Source organism: Monomorium pharaonis, chromosome 3 (assembly GCF_013373865.1).
Source record: "Monomorium pharaonis isolate MP-MQ-018 chromosome 3, ASM1337386v2, whole genome shotgun sequence".
Taxonomy (NCBI): domain Eukaryota; kingdom Metazoa; phylum Arthropoda; class Insecta; order Hymenoptera; family Formicidae; genus Monomorium; species Monomorium pharaonis.
The window spans coordinates 1,348,015-1,368,368 of record NC_050469.1 but is presented as its reverse complement, the minus strand read 5'-3'; the positions used below and the strand labels follow the sequence as shown (position 1 = coordinate 1,368,368).

The following is a 20,354-nucleotide window of genomic DNA, read 5'->3' as shown; positions in this document are numbered from 1 at the left end:
TCTAAATGTATAAGTCTATACAATATTAGTTTTATCCCCAATTAAAATTTTTGCTTAAAAACACGCATCTTATATGCTAGAGAATTAAGAGCTAATAAAGATTTCATCATTTACCGATATTATAAATACGTTATTAAATTTCTAGTAACTACAACACGAAAATTCAAAAACAGTCTTATTACAGTTTTTTGTAGTTTCCAGCGGCTTCGAAAAAGCGTATCCGAGGTATGGATTATCAGACGGCCTGCATAACAGCATAGTGTTTTTCCAGTGCACTTTAATAAAATATGTTATATTATGCCCGCCCTCGGACGATATTAAAGTTTGCCAATGTTTGCACGTTGCTGGCGCGTCATAGCGCCATATTTACCGGGAGAATCCTTTCCCGGAAGAGAGACAGCGGGCAAGTTTATTTAATAACACGTAGATCAGCGCTCCGGAAGAAAGGGGGAGGAGAAAAAAGGGTCGCGGAAGAAAGAGGCGCTTCAAAATAACGCTTTGGATGGAATCAAAAGGAAACTACTACGAGGTGGGTTGCCGCTTCAAGGTATCTGAGATTCTCGAGAAAGTTCATGAAAGGCACATCCTGTAGACTTTTGTAATTTAAGAAAACGAAGGATATACACGCTCGCGAATCTGATTGTTCGAAGGCAGCGGCTCTCGTCAGCTTTCGCCGCTACATTCGCTTCTGGTAACTAGTCCTTTATCAAAATCATAAATTTCTAGTATATAATTTTCGTTTACATTAAGATTTATCTTCTATATATCAATAAAATTATTCAAAGATTGAAAGCACGAGATGAGCATTATATTTTAAAATATTGACAATAATAACTAGTAAAAGAAAAAAATTGCTACAATTACTATAATTTATTTATAATTTATAATTTACAGTTATTTTTGGTGCTGCCAATTACAAATTTATAATCGTTTTAATCATGCAAATTATAACTATTAGTTATTATTACTACGTTATTAGTAATATATAAAATAAACGAATTTTTAACAAAAATATTCATCATAATTATAATTGCATTTACTGCATAGAAATATTTATTTTTATTTTAATCTACGTATATTTATATTTTACTACATTAATATTTAAAATTATGATAATTTATAATAAAATTTTATCATAGTTAACAGAATTGTAAACACAAAATTTTTATAGCAATGACAAAAATGGAGCTCTTAGCCACAGTTATCTTATTATGCAATTATAGTCACAAATAAATAAACATTTCTTTCTCTTCTGTATAATTATTCTTATCTAATTCAAACATTAAAAATATTAATTACAGTAGGTAATAAGTACAGTAGGTAATATATAAGTGAGATTGAAACTAATAATGTAAATAACACAATTAAGGGAAGAACACTATTTTTTGGTCGAGACGAATCTTGATGTTTAATAATATTTGTATGAACCTTTTTACACTTTCTATTTTTATGCAAACTGCGCGCTGACTATTTGTGATATTATTATACGTATTCCAGCTTTATTTTAGAATTGTGTTTCAAGATCAACAAATAATTAATGCGCAGTTTGCATAAATTAAAAATTGTAAAAATTTCACACAAATATTATTAAACATCAAGATCTCAAAAAATAGCGTTCTTCTTCTATTGCTAATGGTACTAATCACATATTTGATAAAATTTATCCATTTATTTTTCATTCCCGCAATTTCGTTTTGCCATTAACATCGTGGCACCTCATTATTAATATTGACACCACACCAAGAATTTTATAGTAAAAATTACTATGGTAAATAGTAAACGCGGATCAAGGAGAAAATTATGAAAACTTTTACAATGTTTTTTATTAAATTATGATAGTATTTACATTACTTATAGTACAATTCTCTGAATTTTTTTTCTTATGGCCCGTAGCTATACTATCATACATAGTAAATTTTATTATAAAATTGTGCAGTCATCAGAAAAAAAAAACGTTTTAATAATTAATTCTATTAATTATTAATATTGCCCCGAGAAATCCCATTCACGGATTGTTTCGTTAAATTTCACGAAATATGCAGTCCACCGTGTGCTTTTATGGTTTTTAACTAAAAATGTCGTTTCACACTGACGTGCAATTACATCGACGAACTTTGCCACGCGCGATTACTCTTTGTTACTCCCTTTCGCAACCAAACCATGAAAACTCCATGAAAATTCGTTGGAAACGGCCGGCCAACGGTAATCACGACTACTAACGGCAGTAAAAGGGAAGTTTTTATCACTCGTCTTGCGAAAGACCACCTGATAAATTAAATTGCTCTTGGCTCTCAACTACGTGGAATAATGTAATCGTTTTCTCACTTTTGAAACAGTGTCAACCCTCGCGATTTACAGTGATGAATGCACAATGATTTTCCGTGTAATGTGAACATAACATTAAACATGGGATAAATGAAGGAATCAGTGCACAACAGTCAAACTTGCCCGTTTATTTGAAAAGTTTAAGAATTAATTTTAAAATATTTTTTCAAAAATAGGAAAAATTTAAGATAGCCTTTCGAGTTTTTGAAAAAGCTATTTAAAATATATAAATCTCCTACAGTCTGGAAAATCATAACTTAAAACCTGACAAGTCCGATGAAAATCAAACCACTACTTTCTCGTCGTACCGCTCCGTTTGCTTGTCTCGAAATTTGAATGTGCAATCGGTAGAGTTTCCCGATGTGTAATTTCAACGCCAAGTAGCAGTTGTTGAAAAAGTGACGCAAATGTAACGCGAAACCGGCCTGCACAATGGCGCGACGGTACGAGCAACCAAGTAAAAAAACAGAAAACGACCTTGCCACTTCAATTTCACGGTATACACGCAGGAGCGTAATTTTTTAACGCGCCCGGCCGCGTCGAAAATTCCCTGTGAAAAGCTCCGCCGCAAATGTGCCGCTATATAAAGCGGGGTCCACCTTTATTACGACCATTCGACATGTCGCCGAAGTTCGCCCTCTTTTCGCGCTGTTTGTTACAAACCGCGCGAAATGGGCCAACTGCTGTCTTCCAGCAAGAGAAGTTCTTATCTGCCCCGCTTTCTTCTTACTTATGTCGCAAATAGACGTAACGGGGAAGAAGGGAGAAGAGGGGGAGAGGACAGAGGAAGGATGCTTTCGTCTATCAAATTAAATTAACCTTCCCCATTTCTCCTGTACATTTCGAGTACCGACTGCTTGACCCTCGCAAACCCTTTCTCTCCGTGAAATAATTCAATTCCATGCCGAGTCACTCATATGGAACTATCTCGCTGTTACATTAGCGGTAGTTGCAATTATCCACTTCCTCGTGCACCTAATATCGTTTTGAAGAACGTGATAGATGCGTGATACCGATAAGAAATTAGTAATTAATAGCAACGTGAATAGCGCTGATACCGCGGAAAGTGAAAAATAATTTCTATCAAGCCCAGAGATGAAAAAACAGGTATTTTTTACTTCGAATAAAAAACCTATTTGTGAAAAAAATGGTTTGTTGTACCAAAATGCTGAATAAAGGTAAAGAATTAATAAAAAAAATAGGAGATAAATATTAGTTGAGAATATTAAATTAATAGACAAGTTGTATTCAGTACCAAGATATTTGCTACAGACCGTATATCACTTAACTTGTAAAAGATAAATATTATCGCAACAGTAAGATCCTATCCCTGCCTTTTGTACCGAGAAAGCAAATTTGTAGTAAATATATTTTTAAAGAGTTATATAATAACAAATTGAAAAATAAGAAGTTTTTCAACATTATTATGTGAAACTTTTGTTCAAAAAAATAAATGTATAAAGTTTCTGTTTTTCAAATATATACTTGTTAGAAAAAAAGAATGCAAAATTACAGAAAGTACTATTAAATTTCGAGCGGAATTTTCTCGAAACATCATTTTTCAAAGTAGCTACAATAACATAATTGACCGATCAATTAAAAATTTTTAAGTAATCTCTCTCTCTCTCTCTCTCTCTCTCTCTCTCTCTCCTCAAATATTTTTTCAATTTTCAATTTTTTTCCTGAAGTTATAACAAAAAAAATAATTTAGGAGTAAAATAAAAATTTTAAATTTAAATGTGCACGTGTGTTTCATGAAAAATAAAATTTTAAATAATTCTTTCAGTGAAAATTACAATTCGAAAATAACAAATATAATAAAAAAAAGATTGGTTTTTAATTCTAGACAATTTATCACGGCTGTCATGCGGGGACGCACATTTATTTCAATATATTTACTAATATTATTTATTTATTTATTTTCATATTTTCATAATTCTAATTTAACATTTTACTTTTTTAAATAAACATATTTTTATTTAAAAACATATTTCTAAAGCAGTAACATTTTATTTATTTATCTCTTCAAATAAAAGTTTTATATCGTGTTAAAAAATATCCTATTTTTCAATTCGCAAAAACCGCTAGATTTTCCAGGTATGCTAGAATTTTGATTCTTATAACCCTCTCGAGGCAACAAAATTCTCCAAAAACTGGTGAGATTAAAATGTTATTCAATAATATAATTTTAATCGTAAAATTTATGTTACTAAATTTTTTTATCGTCTCCGGCAATGTTTCATAAACCTTTTATGTGGCTCTAATTAAAACGAGCGAAAGATCGAGATATTTGAGTAAAAATTTAACGTGCATAATCATTCCACGGAAGTAAATACATGAATCATGGCTGACGACGATGTTTGACTGCAAAGAGGCAATTTTTGGTAATTTGCATGATGTACAAAACGGATGTCGATAAATGCCGAACACAATTATTACTCAAACAAGATTACGTATTCTGATGCTCAATCTCGTAAAATATTTTTTAATCGTAATTTTCGTGGCTGAATAGAGTGGCGAATTATTGACATAAAAAACGAGTTGTTGAGACAATCCGATCAACGTAGAATCACATTAATGGATGTAATGCCTGTACCCGCATTAATATCGAGTGAAAAATAAGTAATATATTATCGTATCAAAATTAGTAGAGTAGATATAATTCCCATTTCCGAGGAAACCTTTTAAAAATTCTTCCTTGTCAGCAGAATGACACGGTAGGGATTCGTTTGCCGTTGAAAATTTGAAGTTCTAGTAACACACTTGTTAACGACGAGCGCGCGTATTAGCGCCGAGAGTTGAACACTGCTAAAGCCGCGACACGATGTCAAAGGAAGAGAGACGCGCGTAGCTCACTGTTGGAACGCGAGCTCGTATAATTTACCTTTAATCCCTTAAACACGATAGCGGATGAATACTAAACATACTCGATTAAAGCCGTCCGTTCGCGAAAACTTTGGGAATTGGTTGGAAAGTAACTTACCCTCGATGGCGGTACTGCTCGGCGTGTCGCCAGAATTATAGAGGTCATCTGAAACAGAAGTTAGAAGTTTATCAGCTTACCAGCTGCGGTAGTACTTCTCGGTAGACGGATATTGGGCATGAATTAATTAACGAGTACTTGCGAAACACTTCATTAGATTAAACTTAGATAGCATTCTCGGGCGCGTCCATTATTTCGCAATCGGCGGAGTGGGAGGGGGGGGGGGGGGAAGGGGAGAGAGAGAGGGTAGGCGGGGATGCCCAAGCGACTCGGTTCGATCGAGAACTGCTAACAAGTAAAGTAATTCAGTCTTCGATAATTACGTCTCCGTAATGACCAGCGCCGTAAATGCAATTTAGCTCCATTAAAATACCAAATCGCGTGTCATCCAGCGAAGTAATTGGCATTGATTAAAGAATGAATTCACAAAGAAGATTACATTAGTCAAAACCAATTGATAATAGGCAATGTGTGCGTAAGAAGTAACGGAATAAAAAGCTAAAAAAAAAAAAAAGAAAGAAAGAAGTTAATGCACAAAGAAGGAAAGTAGAGTAAGTTAAAGAAAAATTTCTCATTAAAAATTACAAATTACGCAAGGTAAGTTGCGGGAAAATTTATAGGCTTAACTCTTTTGTTTGAAATGCATATTACATAATTATGAAAACTTAATATGTACTTAGAACTTTTATTTCGTGCAAATAAACTAATTAAAGTTTCGATATCCCAAAATTAAATCTCAAAATATATTCTTCAATGAGAGAAAATGTTACAAGGATTTTTAAATAGTATGACGTAATAGAATATTTTATTTGCATGTTTTACTTATTGAGTATATCATTCAGTTTAAATTATAAAAACACCTTATATTATATGTATTATATAATTGATAAGCACTTTCTCTATCAAATACAGTAAATAATTTATTATTATATAATTATCTCATTGGCGTCATCTTGCTATACTAGATGCTTGTTAGTTTCATTATTAGACAGAGAAAAGTATTCTGATTAAATGAACAAGACATATTTGATGTACATTTTGTAAGTAAGCTCAAACAGAATTTCCATGGTTAACGTAACTAGATTTATACATTATAACAAGAAGTTTGACAGACTTAACTATGAAAATGTGATTATCATTTTCCGCTTGAATTTATAAAAATTTCTAATTACAGCAGGCACCGCTGACAGAGGCTTATTTTTCGTAATTAAAAGAAACCATACACAATAGAATGAAAAGGGTAGCATTATGAAAATTTTCACCGACATTTTAATAAAATAATTCCTCTCTTTTAAGTGCAAGTTCCTAAAATCGGGTTCAAATTAAACAAGTAATGTATTTTGACAGTTTTTACTTCTGTGTAACAATAATTAAGAAACTTGATGATTCCTGGAAATTATATGCGTTAAAATGTATTAATATAAGAGTGCCTTGAAATATTATATTAAAACTTGTGTCTTTCCAGTGCAATTATGTGTACGTTAGCTAATTGCTCTCGCATACAGATGATTCTAAATAAATCTGGAATCATCATAAACAAATTCTGATGTATATAACACAAAACATAATTAATCCACTATCATCTAATAAGAATTCTGAATTGTTCCTTTTTCAACAAACGAATGAATCTGATTGATCCTAATTGAATCTTTCAAAATTCCAAATAGCGCAATCAGATTTTTATTATAATCCAGTCAAATAAGGATTTAATAATTCAACTCAATATAAACCTAATAGAAATATCGGGGATGAATACTTAATTACTGTTCTGCGTTACATGACTGATCAGAGATCCCAAAATAAATTCACCCTAATAGGATCTGATAATGAAAAAAAGATCAACCTGGCTATACGATTACTGGAAAAATTTCTAGTCGGGCTTATTTGTATTTATTTCAAAATGGATTTGCGATTATGGAAATTTAAGAGCCTGAGAATATTCTGCGAAAAATACTTATCTCGCGATTGTTTCTTTCTCCCGACCTCGCGTATTTGCGCGCGATAAATGACTCAGCCGGCTCCATAAATGTCCTGGTCTTATTAAATATCACCGCCATTGCGGGTAGCGACGCGTTATAGATTATGAATTTGCTTAGGGGTGAGCAATTCAATATTTCGCGCGGCCGCGAACGTTTGCTATACAAATATCCGAATGGATTGCCGCTGGATGTTTAATATAGCGAGTAAATTTTACGCAACATCGACGCGAGTCTCGGGCAAATATCGGATTATTCGAAAGTGCAGGCAAATCCACGGAATAATCTTCCTCGGACGACCGCCGCGATATTTACTATTAATATTTGCCCAGTCGTAACTGCCCTTCACCTTCCATCCAATCAGCCCTCCATGTCATACGCTCATAGTAAACATTAAGTCAGCCGTAACAAGTTTTCGAACAAGTACGATACAAGTGTATTTTTCATCATTGTTAGTATATATAAAATATAAAAATCAATAATATAGAAAGTAACGGAGTGACAATTACTTGAAAATATTTCATATTTCTTTAAAACAAAATTCACCCATGAACTTTGTGCAAGGTGAACTGTTTCCAATATAAACCGCTACATTCATAGTTTAATTATTAAAATAATAAACTTGGATTATTACAAACCTTTATTTTTTAAAAACAACAAGCACAACATTTATTTTTTTATTTAGCCTGTGCTTATTTATTTTTCATTTCAATTTATTTCAGCAAATTATAAAACACCATTGAATGAACACCAAAAAAGCTGTTAATGTTGTTTAGCTTTCGATAATTTATTTACATCACTCACGCGCGTCTATACTGTTAATTATATTTATGATGCCAATTTTGTACAGTCTCGCGAGTCGTTAGTTTATAAATGTCGCCGTTTTTCCAACGAAAATTAACGATTTCGTTTCTGTTTCGAGGATAAGATTTGATAAATAATTTAGCCTCTGTAACTGGACACACACGAAAACATCCGTCCGGCGGGGGATTAAGCTGAAACTAACGATCAATAAAGCATTCGTGTAATGACCCAATTATTAAGTTATTGGTCGCTGAAGTGTGCGAAAGGCACCCGGGCATGCGGACCATATTGGCATTCGTAATCCCACACTCCCGCAACCCCGTCCCTCGCAATTAGACATCGTCGGACATTTGACATTTTTAGATTGGACTTGACTGCTGCGTACGAAAGCGATTCGGTTGGATACGTCACTCGATCGCGTCTGACCTCGTGTCGTTTATATCGGCGCGATTGCGTAGCCTAATGTCTAAACCAGGCTGGATCAACGTCGTTTTCTCACGATCGCGGTGCTCTGACCCAAAATCCGGCCGAATAAAGATAGCTGCTAAAGGATATCTATAATAATAGATATTCCAATCCCTAGTCACATTTAATGCACCGACATGTCTGATTAGAAATTCATGAATTTATGATAAGAGGAGGAATATAACTTTCTGAGAAAGTTATCTCGTCGCAATTTGATTTATCTGCAGGGCACCACAAATATGCAATTTCGGTCTCTTCCGGCTAAAAACAATTATCGGTACATCTTATCTCGATTTGCGACACGGAATTCATTTTCTCACCGCGAGATTTGTAATAATCAGGTGTTCTAAAGTTTATCTCGATTTTTTCGTATAATGCCCGTCTCTTCATAGTTGTCGCGATCCAAATGTTGTTTGCAGGGATCAATTTGCATGCGCAAAAGAATTTGACGAATAAAATTGACCGTGCCGGGCTCCGTCAAAGAACGCATTTCGCGTGCCCTTCGAAATTCCGCCTGCAGTAAAGTGAGGATCCAAAAGGTTTTCTTAAGACCTTGCCGAGCCAGCACTTCTGACACAATATGACTTTACGTTGTTTCGCCATACTACGAGAGTAAAAAGCGATTGGATCGGGGACGTGAGAGGAGTATCTATGAACGAAGAAGAAATTGCCGAGGGTATAAAGGATCGCGAGGGACGTCCCGGAATGTTTCATAAACGCTTTCGTTCGATGTTACGTTTCCTGACGTGTGGCCAATGAACCAAAATACATTTTGAATTCGGGAACGAAACACGAGTAAAGTAGCGATGCGCACCTTCGTACTCCTATCGCGTAGAAAAAAAAGGAGAAACTGATCGTATTTTCTTTCGAGAAGTTTTAAAATAATCAATCACATTACTATGATAGAGCGATGAAAGCGAGTCAGACGAGAGGAGAGAAAAACGGGAAAAGGAAGGAAGAAAGACTAAACTCTTCTTATCATTAAAAGAAAAATGTATTAATTTCCTGCCCGGCACTACTTCCAATAATATCATCAGTTTCATAAGCGAGAGAGATACAAAGTTTGTTTATAATTTTGAAAACAGAGTTATAAAGTTTGAAAGCTTCTCGCGAATTATTCGTTTCAACAAAATTGTAAGGAGGAAAAAAAACAATCCACTTATAACAGTTTGCCATTATTAACATCTAAGATGTAAAAAAAATTGATCGAAACTTCTTTTCCGCTTCGAGTGATCTTGTCTGTTCTAACAGTTAAGGATTCAACTTATTCTCCAGATGCTTTGTGGATCAAATGCTTCGACATTCGAATTGTCACGAGTAAAAACCCAGTCAAACGAATTCCCGCCATGTGGCATTCAATTTACGTTCGCGGAGCAAAAAAAAAAAGAAGCGCCAAAGTTTTATTAGTTTCCGCAATACGATTCGCAATTCGCTTCATATCCACGTGAATTAGCGTGTCGAATAAGTTTGCCATGGGCGAGACGACTGGTTGTTAAGCTATGACATAAAATGAATCGGGCATAATGGCCTAACATAAACTGAAATTGAAGGTACCGCAAAGTCGATTTCGGCGCCAAACTTCTAGCCAAGTGTAAATTCGCGTCGCACGCATTATTAAACGAATTAATTTCTGCTAACGACAGCTCGGCCGCGGCAACCAATAATTTAAGCGATATATACGTATGTGGCAAAGAGAACTTCATTGTTAACTCATTAATTACACTCGCAGCATAAGGAAGAGAGATATTTTCGTAAAACATTCAATACGCATAAATAAATGTTTTTCGTTATTTCTACATATTATTATTACTGAGTTAGCAAAATTTAGTTTCATAGAACAAAAATATAAAAGAGAAAATAAAATTAATTTCTTCGCAAATATATTAATTTAGAAAGAGTTAAGGGAGAAATACCTTTGGTAACTGTAAAAGTGTATAATTTGAATTTTTCGTGCGTTTTTATGATTTATCTTTGAAAAGTAAACGCGAACCGTAAATTTGTTAACTGAGAACAACAACAATCTATCTATCCAACGAAATATCTGAATTATTATAGATTCTAATACAATGGGATTTTTAAAAAATGTTTTTGTGCAATAAATTTACGCGGAAAAATCTCCGCTAAATGTATTTCACAAAGTACAAACGTAATAGAGATACAATGCAGCTCCATCTGCGCGTGTACATACATACACTATGTACCTATTATTGTACCCCATATTTCGCACAATTTCCTACACATTGCAATTTCGAGGTGTAATACACCTACGACAAAATCAATAATTTTTTTTATCGCGGTTGGCGAACAATATCGGGCATTGCACTCGATTAACCGGGGGGAACAATTACTTTCAATGAGGTTCAATGAAATTCGCGGCGCGTTCTAAATACCATCAGTTTATTTCACTGGCAGCCAATGATGCTACTATGTCTCTATTCAAATCAGCTTCGCTGCTTGCAGTGATATCTACATTGAAAATACGCCATTCATCATCTAACATACGTACGCGAAAAGCAACAGGATGAATTTTTTATACCGTTATGGGCAATACCGTTAACGTAATAATCTTGCGTGGTAACTAAACACAATCTATAACTAATTTTTCATTTTCCTTTTAATTCTTTTGGATCTGAAACATGTATGCCACAGTCTCTTCAAAAATCATATCTTTGGTATTAGGTTATTTAGTTGAATTAGGGCTTGTTAAAGGAAATTGTTCAAATTTTAACTAAAAAAACATTGCAATAATTACAAAGTATAAAAAATTATTTGCATAATAAATTGGAAAATTCTCAGACTAACCATAGAAAGTTTTGACACGATGAGCATTATTAATAAATAATTTCTCATCATAATTATGTTCAATATCACTCCAAAATACACCTAATTATACGCGTAATAAACAGTTTCATTACAAGTTAATAATATTTTATTTTTGGATCAATATCAGATCTGTCATTTTGAATTTTTACGTGTCGACCGCATTTTAATATACAGCAAACCTTTAAAATAACTATACAACTTATATTTCATTTTTTTAACAAAGTCAGATCCGAGTTAAGGGTTAATGTATTCAATTAATTATTATAAATAGATAATATTTCTGAGTAATACAAGACACAGTAATAAAAGACATAAAATATTTCAACTGAAGAAATAGAAAACTTCTGTAATACTTGATGAATTCCATATTAAATGTTTATATTTAAAAGCAAACCATTGCGCGGCTCATGATTCTAATATATGAGGTACCATTCAAGCACACCGGAAGTGCCTCGGTTCGCCGAAACGGACTCGGTTGGCTGGTTCCTTTGTTCCCCTTTTGGACTTAGGGATTTTACTCGTGTACTTAACTCGCTGGCAAAAGAACAATCCGTCTGCCGTCTACCTTTATAGAACGTACGCGATTAAACTTTTCTCAACGAATCGAATTTAACTTTCTGCACCGTCCGGGGTAACTACTTTTGTTACTCGTTCACCAACAACCTCGTTACACGTTGAACACCGCACTGTGTCGAGATGGACTCCTGGAAGTTGCACTCGAAAGAAGAACGAGTTAACTATTGATTCTGAGCAACTCCGGATGAGAGCTCTAATCATAGCTGTTATTGAGTCTCCCACACGTTGTTATTTCTTTCGACATGAACAATTATTGGATCTTGAGAGCGGGGAAAATCGAATGCGCATGACAATCAGCCTGCAACTTGTTGTTACGTCCTATATATCAATACAATACATATATAAAATACAAAAAATATAATAATGCTTTCTCATCAAATTTATATCAAAAAATATAAAAATGCTATGCAATAAAAGAAATAAAAATATAGAGAAAATTATTTTACTTTCTGTTAATGAAAATATCAATTTTTTAATAATGAATAATTAGGAAATCACGGAGTTTTAAAAAGACACTCGATATCAGTGTAACTGCATCAAAGAAATTATAATGCGCAACGCGTTCAATTAGTTCTTACATAAGAACGACTGCAAAATATCGAAAATCACGTTGGATAATCGAGAAATCTGTAAAAAGTCCTTTCAAGTTTTAGTGGGGCAACACAATCTTCTCTTTCGCACACGATGGCTGTTTTTGCGTGTTTTAATCAGAAACGACGAAACCGATAACGAACGAACGAATGAACATTGCATCACGAACGTGGCAACCCGTAGTTGTCTTTTTCTCATTACCGGTATAGGTACCATCTGTCCCCTTCAGTTTGGTTTTTTCATTTTTCTTAGTCGTTGTCCTCACCTCCGACTATTTATGTTTTCTTTTCATTAACGCCGCGCCGTTCGCACGGTACTCGACCTACAGTTTCACGTATTTCATTCACCTTGCTACCGTTTCGCTTTTTCATCCACGTTCGAGCGTGGCCGTGCTGACGAGGAGGCAGCCAAAAAGGCACGTCCTTTTGGAGTAATGACCAATGACAAAAACATGACGATTAATCAGGCAGGAATTAGATTCTATATCGAATGATGACTGTCGCTTCTTAACTCTTTCGCTCCCACGATTAGTTTTTTTATCTTATTTGTAACATGCGAAGGCAAACGAGTCGATCAGCGAAGGAACTATCAAAAAATTCAAGTCTTACTTAATATTCTTACAAAACATTTGGGATTTGTAGAAATAACTCGTTAAAAAGATAAAGGAAGAAACAAGGGTCTCTCGTGACGAATAAAAGTTCCGTGTTAAAAGGATTGACGACAATAAAATGAACAGCGACTGGACGTAATGTTTGCATAATTAACAAATCGCAACGGCGAAACTGCAAAATGTTCAATACGTCGCGCACTATGTTTTAAAAAAAGCGATAGTGAGCTTAAAACAGATATACCGTCAGCGTCAAACAAATTAGAATTCTTATAATAAAGAATAACACTCGATATTCATAATCGAGTGTTATTCTTAAGACCATCTTAATATACTCTTTAAACATTACTCAAAATAATCTTAAAATAAGTGTCAATTATGGCCGGTATAATCAAATCTTATTAATAAGACCAACTTAAGTAATGTCTTAAGATACTGAATATGATTAATGACATCTTAAGACAATATAGTTAAGACGATAAAGATTAAATATAAAATGTTAATGGCCAGTAATCATAGTCGAATTATATTTTAAGATCTCAAATAATGTCTTAAGTTGCTAACATCTACAGCTCTGTGATTGGTTGATGACATTTTAAGACAGTACTTAAGATAATCTTAAATTTAAGATTTGATCTAGCCTTAAGCCGGTATTCATAATCGTATCTTATATTTCACCATCGGTCATCAATCAATCACAGAACTGTATTACCATCTTAAGACAATACTTGAGACGGTCTTGAAATAAGAATCTACTCTAAATACCGGACTAAGAGTTAAGCCAATGCAGTAGTGATTTTTGATTGGTTGCCTAGATCTATCATATGTAATGACCAAGCATCCGCGAATTTTAAATATAACATTAATAAATAATTAATACAGCAATGCTATATTAAAATTAAGGCCATTTTTTAATTATTAATTGATGATATTGATATTAATTTCTATTTATTTTCTTCACATTATTACATTGTCTGTACAACAGTGCCAATTAAAATATGACAAAATCAGTGTTGTCAAATCAGTTTTAACGTTAATTTAACCGTATATGGCGGTTTGTTTCAACTTTTATTAATGGACCAAATAAATGTTTGTAACTTTTATGACGCCCATGACCAATGACAAAAACTGTATTGGCTATCGCAAATACGCGGTAGTATAGGGCACTCGTGCGACTCGAAACCCGAACAATCTCTGCTCTTGATCCATTCGGAAAACGAGAAGGACGACGACAATATCGTTTCTTTTTACACGAGATTGATCCCGTTCTCCATCACGTCAGCGATTCTTATTGTAAAATGTATAACACGCACGCGCGCTAGATAAACAATACGCAACAGAACAGGCAAAAACTCCTCGTGGCTACCATCTCTAAGAGCGCAAAAACGCGCAATAGAAAATAAACATTGATGTTCGCAATAGCTCACAAACGATATATACTAAAAAGATATTTTCGTGAACTGGTTCATCGATACGACATGAACACTGTCCATTCATCAAGAAAACACGCTCGGACTTAAAAACATAGTAAACATCAGCTAAACATAACTACAGACTATTTTCCTTTCTCCCAACGCAATGACGAACGGCTGCAATTATTACGCCGTAAGCTATTTCACTTTGTCGCTGTAAACAAAATTCAATTAATCATTTTTAATGGCTTTTCTATTAAAGAAGAAGATCTACAATCCCTCTTGTCGTTGTGGTAATTAAAAATGTAAACTGCATAAAACATTTGTTTTATCAATTCGCAACTATCTCGTCTATCATCAATTATCAGCTGCAACGTCTCCGAAGGGGCGCAACGAATCGGAACAAATTGTTACACGCATTAAGCGAGTAAGCGCGCAAACTTTCGTCGATTACACAAGTTCCCCGCCGGGCTCTGACGAACACTGGGCGGGATAATTAAAATTGATAGTCCCGCGTAACGTGTATTACCGCGTCCGATTCCCCCCAACGATAGACGGCCGTGTAACTCGCGCCATTTGACGAATCGAGCGTGAAATTAATTTCGCCATTAGTGCACTTTGACGCGCATTATCGTGCCGCCGCGCGCCGCGCCGCAGCGGCAGAACGTGCGGGTGAATCGTGCGTACGTACTGCGCCGCCGTAATATCACGCTCGCATATGGAATGAATGCGACCTACCGTAAGCAATTTTCGCCTCCAAATTGAGCCGGCACTCGTGCCGCGTCGCGTACATGTAGGGCCGCGGCTCACCCGGGCACCAGGGCACCGACGGACCGCAAACGCATTTACCGGCGGTCGCCGCGCTTCCGTCCTCGGTCGCCGCGACTCCCTCGCCGACCAGGTTGCAGCCAGGACCCGACATCATTGGCCCGTGTGGACAATGCCTCCTCCATCTGCCTGGGATTTCTGGAAAAACACAACGCCACACATCGTGAGTATATGCAAGAATGTACAAGACGATACTTTAAATTTATGTTAAAACCGATCTTTGTTAAAAAAAAAACAAACCTTACGTTAAACTTTTAACGTGTCCGAGTGTTATTCTTCAAGATACTATGTGAAAAAAATTGCTCTATTTTCTTGGTAACATTATGATATTTTTACAAGCATAATATTTTCAAAAAATCTCCAAAAATTGACGAACATACTTTTAAGTTTCAATAATAGAACAAAAGTTTGTATTTTATTTTGAAAAAAAATGTAGTATAATTTAATTACCGGAGATTAATAATAATTACAAATTGGGAAAGAAAGTTACTTAACTTAAAAAACTTTTATAATAAATGCATATTAAGAAATAACTCTAGGGTTTTCTAGTTATACAAGAATTCAAATTCTTTAAAAAGTATAATGAGCGATTTTTTACACAAGAGGTAGATACAAAAAAGAGAAATTAATTGCAAAAAAGCATTTTTTTTATATTCTAGTGCAAAAATAATATCTTCTCTAATAGGTTTCTGAAATCAACATTGTCTTGTTCACGATATAATGCGAATCGACGCCTCGCGCGATTTTGCTGGCCAAACTTTTTTTTTTAACAAGTTATTTTCTTTTAAGAAAAACAATTTTTAACAAAATAAATATTCAGACTTAATTTAGAATAAAAATAGAATACTTTAATAATAATTTGTACAAAATTTTATTTTTCCCAAAATACGATACGTTGAATACAATCATGGATCATTGGTGTCCGATTAAAAATTAACTCTGCATTATATTATTTACGACATTAACAGTCTTGGTTGTCTCATTATACAGAGATTTTCCTCACAAAATTTTTAAAAAAAGTAATAAAGAGTGAAGGACTTTTTCAAATTAAAAAAAAAAAAAACTATTATAGATAGAAACCGGACATAAAATACCTATGATGATACCTGACATATTAATTTAATATAACGCAATTCTTGTTTTGTATTAAATGGATATTTAACATTTCTTAGTATTAAAATAACACAATTTGTAGGGTAAATAAATATAAATAATATAAAAATAAAATAATTTAAAAACGTAAATTTTAAGATAAATAATTAAAACATACCGAAAGAAAAAAATAGCTGCAGTAACCACTATAGTTTACAGTTATTTTTGGATCAATCATATTTTTATAGTTGTTCAACAATATAAATTATAATCTATTTAAACTATATTAAAGTTGTCATCTATACAATTCATAATATAATTGCCATAATCAACATGGAGATTTTAATAATAAGTTGTACCATAAAACAATTAGTATAAACATCCATATATGTCCATTATATATCCATATAATGCTATAATATATATATATATATATATATATATATATATATTATAGCATTAATTATTATTACCAATATTATAGTAATGATTATTATGAAAATGATATTCCCGAATACAATTATTTTATTTATAATTATGCAATTATAACCGTAAATATCACACATTTTTTATCAGTGTATGTATCAACATATTAAATGTTTATTTACTAAAGAAATATGCCTCTACAATTGATTTTTAAATTGTATTAAATAATAATTTTTTACTATAATTGTAGTAGTTGCGTTAACTTTCTGACATATTCACCTAGCATTAAACCTAACACAAAAATTCAAATAGTCCATTTGGGATATGTAATATTTATTAAATTCCACACAAATTTTCCAACTAAAAATCGTAACTTTGTAAACATACTATTCTGAAACGATAAAAATACTCTTTTTTACGAATAAAGAATTAGACAGCGAATAAAATTTATAATATTATACTACACACACACACACACACACACACACACACACATTCTTTTTTTCATTTATAAAAAATCAATTGCGATCATGAGAAGAGTGATTAAACTCGATGTTATAGAAATCGACAGATAAAACATGCGGGATTGTTTTGTGTCAGCTAAGCTGATTCCATTATTCAGAATGCAACACGCAGATTGTGCAACTTTATTATTCATCGACCGCAAGCCATCTGTTTCTTCTCTTGTGTGCGATTGGCTCCACAGGAGCAAATGGTTTTTTGTACGTGTAATTTCCAAGTGTTTACGTTGGTGCGTACGGTATCAGTTTAAACGAGTATATGCACGTTTATAGCGAAACATCAAATAATTAAATTAATTTGACGTCCTAATAACGACACCATTATCGGTAGACTATTAAATTATGCATCACGGTAAAATTGAAAAATCGATCTCTATGCAATGAATAATGCTCGAAATATTCTCATAACATCCGTCTGGCACGAGAATCCGTATATCTTCCATAAAAAAAAAAAAATCTCTCCTACATTGCAACACATGTGGCACCTAAATCCGAAACGATTGATAATGACGTTTGTGCTTGTAATAATCCAAATTATTGCGCAGGGGTATCATCATCAAAGAAGAAAGAAGAGTGTGATAAGAGAAAATGTGATAAGAGAAAAAGAGAGAGAGAAAGAGAGAAAGGCGGGTCGACGTCGTACTATATGACGAAGGACTCTTCGAGTGTAATAGCACCTCCGAAAAATTCCGGAATCACGCATCCGTGACGAATTCGCCGGCGGAGTAAATCGAGCATCGATAACGGCGCAATTACAAAACCGTCAACATCGCTAGGTATCACCGCTTGCTATACACATCGCTCGTCGTCGTCGTCGTTGTCGTCGTTGTCGTCGTCAGGGGACAAGGGGTGAGCCCACCATGATACCGTCGGTACCCGAGGGAGTATAATGCGGTTGCCTAATGAGACGCGGTGTGTACCCGGACGACAAATTCCAATTCAATTGCATTCGCCGTACTAGTCACTGACCAGGAAATACAGAGGGAGGAGAGAAAGAGAGAGAGAGAGAGGGGGGGGGGAGAGGGAGCATTTAAAACGACGTCGTCGTGCGCTGCATTTCAAGGTGAAAGAACGCAGCAATACTTTACGCAGTTTACGCCATTCGTATGAAATAACCCGACCCGTGTGACGAGGTACAGAGATAAAAGATGGAAAATGGAGCAGAAATTAAATCGGGACAATCAATTGACCAGGACAATAAATCCAGGCCGAGGCGGCCGGTTATTCGACACGAAGGGCAGCTACGGCCTTCCGTGATATCCTGGTCGTGCTACTGACCCTTCTCCTCCTCGCTCTCCCCTCTTTACCCGTTTCTTTGATCGATAAGTTTAATAATCCACAGATGGGCTACGCGAAGAAAATCGAATTTGCCGATTGGTTTACCCATCAGCCCTCCGAGCCTCCTAAATGCGAATTCATTTCGAGCTAATGGTTGGGAATGCGCTTCCGTCTAATTGCCCATAAACCGGCCAGATATGCGCCACGATATCCGAATGCAACCGAATTGCGGCGGTTTTCGATTAAGAAAATCGAGGACATTGTTGCAGAGTGAGTGTCCCTCTCCAAGGATGGGGAGCTGTAAAAGCGCGCGCTTCCTTAACGTTCAATTTCACCACGCAGAATTCCTTCATTTCTTGAAGATAATTTCCAAATATCGCTATGCACGTTTGCAATTATTAACAAATTTGTATTAAACATACGAATTTACAGTTGCACTTTATCAATTTAAAGACGGATATGTTACATCTCAAAGCATATAAAAATATAAAAATTTCATACACTGTTCTATTGTTACGTTTATGAGTATCGGCGTAAAATTATGTCATTGGTTTCAAAAGTTATTTAATTTTCTGTTTGCCCTCAATTCTTGTGCAAAATCGCTTTGTAGTATTTGTATATTACTTGTAAATTTGACGAAGTAATAGCATTACAAATTATGTTAAATATTTTACGCGTACTAATAAATTTTTAATAAATATTCATGTAAAAGTTTATTAGGTTTATACACTTAATCGTTAAAAAATTATTTACCTAAAACTGCAACACACAAAATACATATAGGTCGCTATATAAATCATTACAAATCAAATTATTCGTTATTTTATCATTTGCAATTAATTTCAAAATCAAAATTTGGATATTTATGACTAAAATTTGTTTCATTGATTAGGAAAAGAAAGAATAAACCTAAAAAACCTATAGTTTTTATCGATAATTCTGGGCTGATGTTGTATAGTCAAAACATCTTTAAATATATCAACGCATAATTTTATTACATTAAATTGCATAAAGATTTTGCACATATTATTGCATTAATTAATTAATGTGTCGTTATATAGTATAGCGTCTCCTCGTGAACAGTGCAATTTATTGACGAAAAATGTCAAACCTGCCATTTTTGGTGCAAATTTATTTCGAGTTAATGGACCATGCACACGGCGACCAATTAACCGTGACTGTACAGGATGCACATTTCCGCTTTTATGTATGTACATTACGCCGTCGATCTTTCCGGAGTAACGACATGTCGAGAAGTCAGACTGCACTTGCAGTTGTGGACTGCACAATCGGTTTACTCGGAGGCGCGTGGTTTCTTGTTCCGACGTCGGTAATCCGTTAAATTGTCAGTAGCCACTTCCCTAATGTGGTGACACTTGCTTATGCCTCTCTCATTAAGCCTTCCTTAAAATAATGAGATTTCTCACTTGTAAAAAGAAATTACGTAAAACAGTGATTTTCGAGCATAAAATTTTAATAAAATTAATAAATACTAATAGTAATTTTATACTATTCGTATATATTTGTATATAAGCTGAATTAATAGAAAGTCATAAGCATGGAAAAAATTATTTCTCAAAAACTTAATAACTTTTAAAAATTTAGTATTAAGGGAATTATTGATGTTATTTTTTATAAAAGTTAGAT

General features: G+C 34.2%; 1 protein-coding gene across 15 annotated transcripts in view; it reads right to left on the bottom strand.

The window, feature by feature from the left end:
• Nucleotides 1–20,354, bottom strand: part of LOC105834238 (cysteine-rich motor neuron 1 protein) — a 412,714-nt gene that overhangs the window by 341,921 nt on the left and 50,439 nt on the right. For all 15 annotated transcript variants that reach the window (XM_036284247.1, XM_036284246.1, XM_036284243.1 and 12 more), the window contains exons 4-5: nt 15,301–15,528; nt 5,309–5,356 (exon numbers count right to left, since the gene is read on the bottom strand). In XM_036284247.1, coding sequence (XP_036140140.1) covers nt 5,309–5,356; nt 15,301–15,528 — 276 coding nt within the window. The remainder of the gene's footprint in view (nt 1–5,308; nt 5,357–15,300; nt 15,529–20,354) is intronic.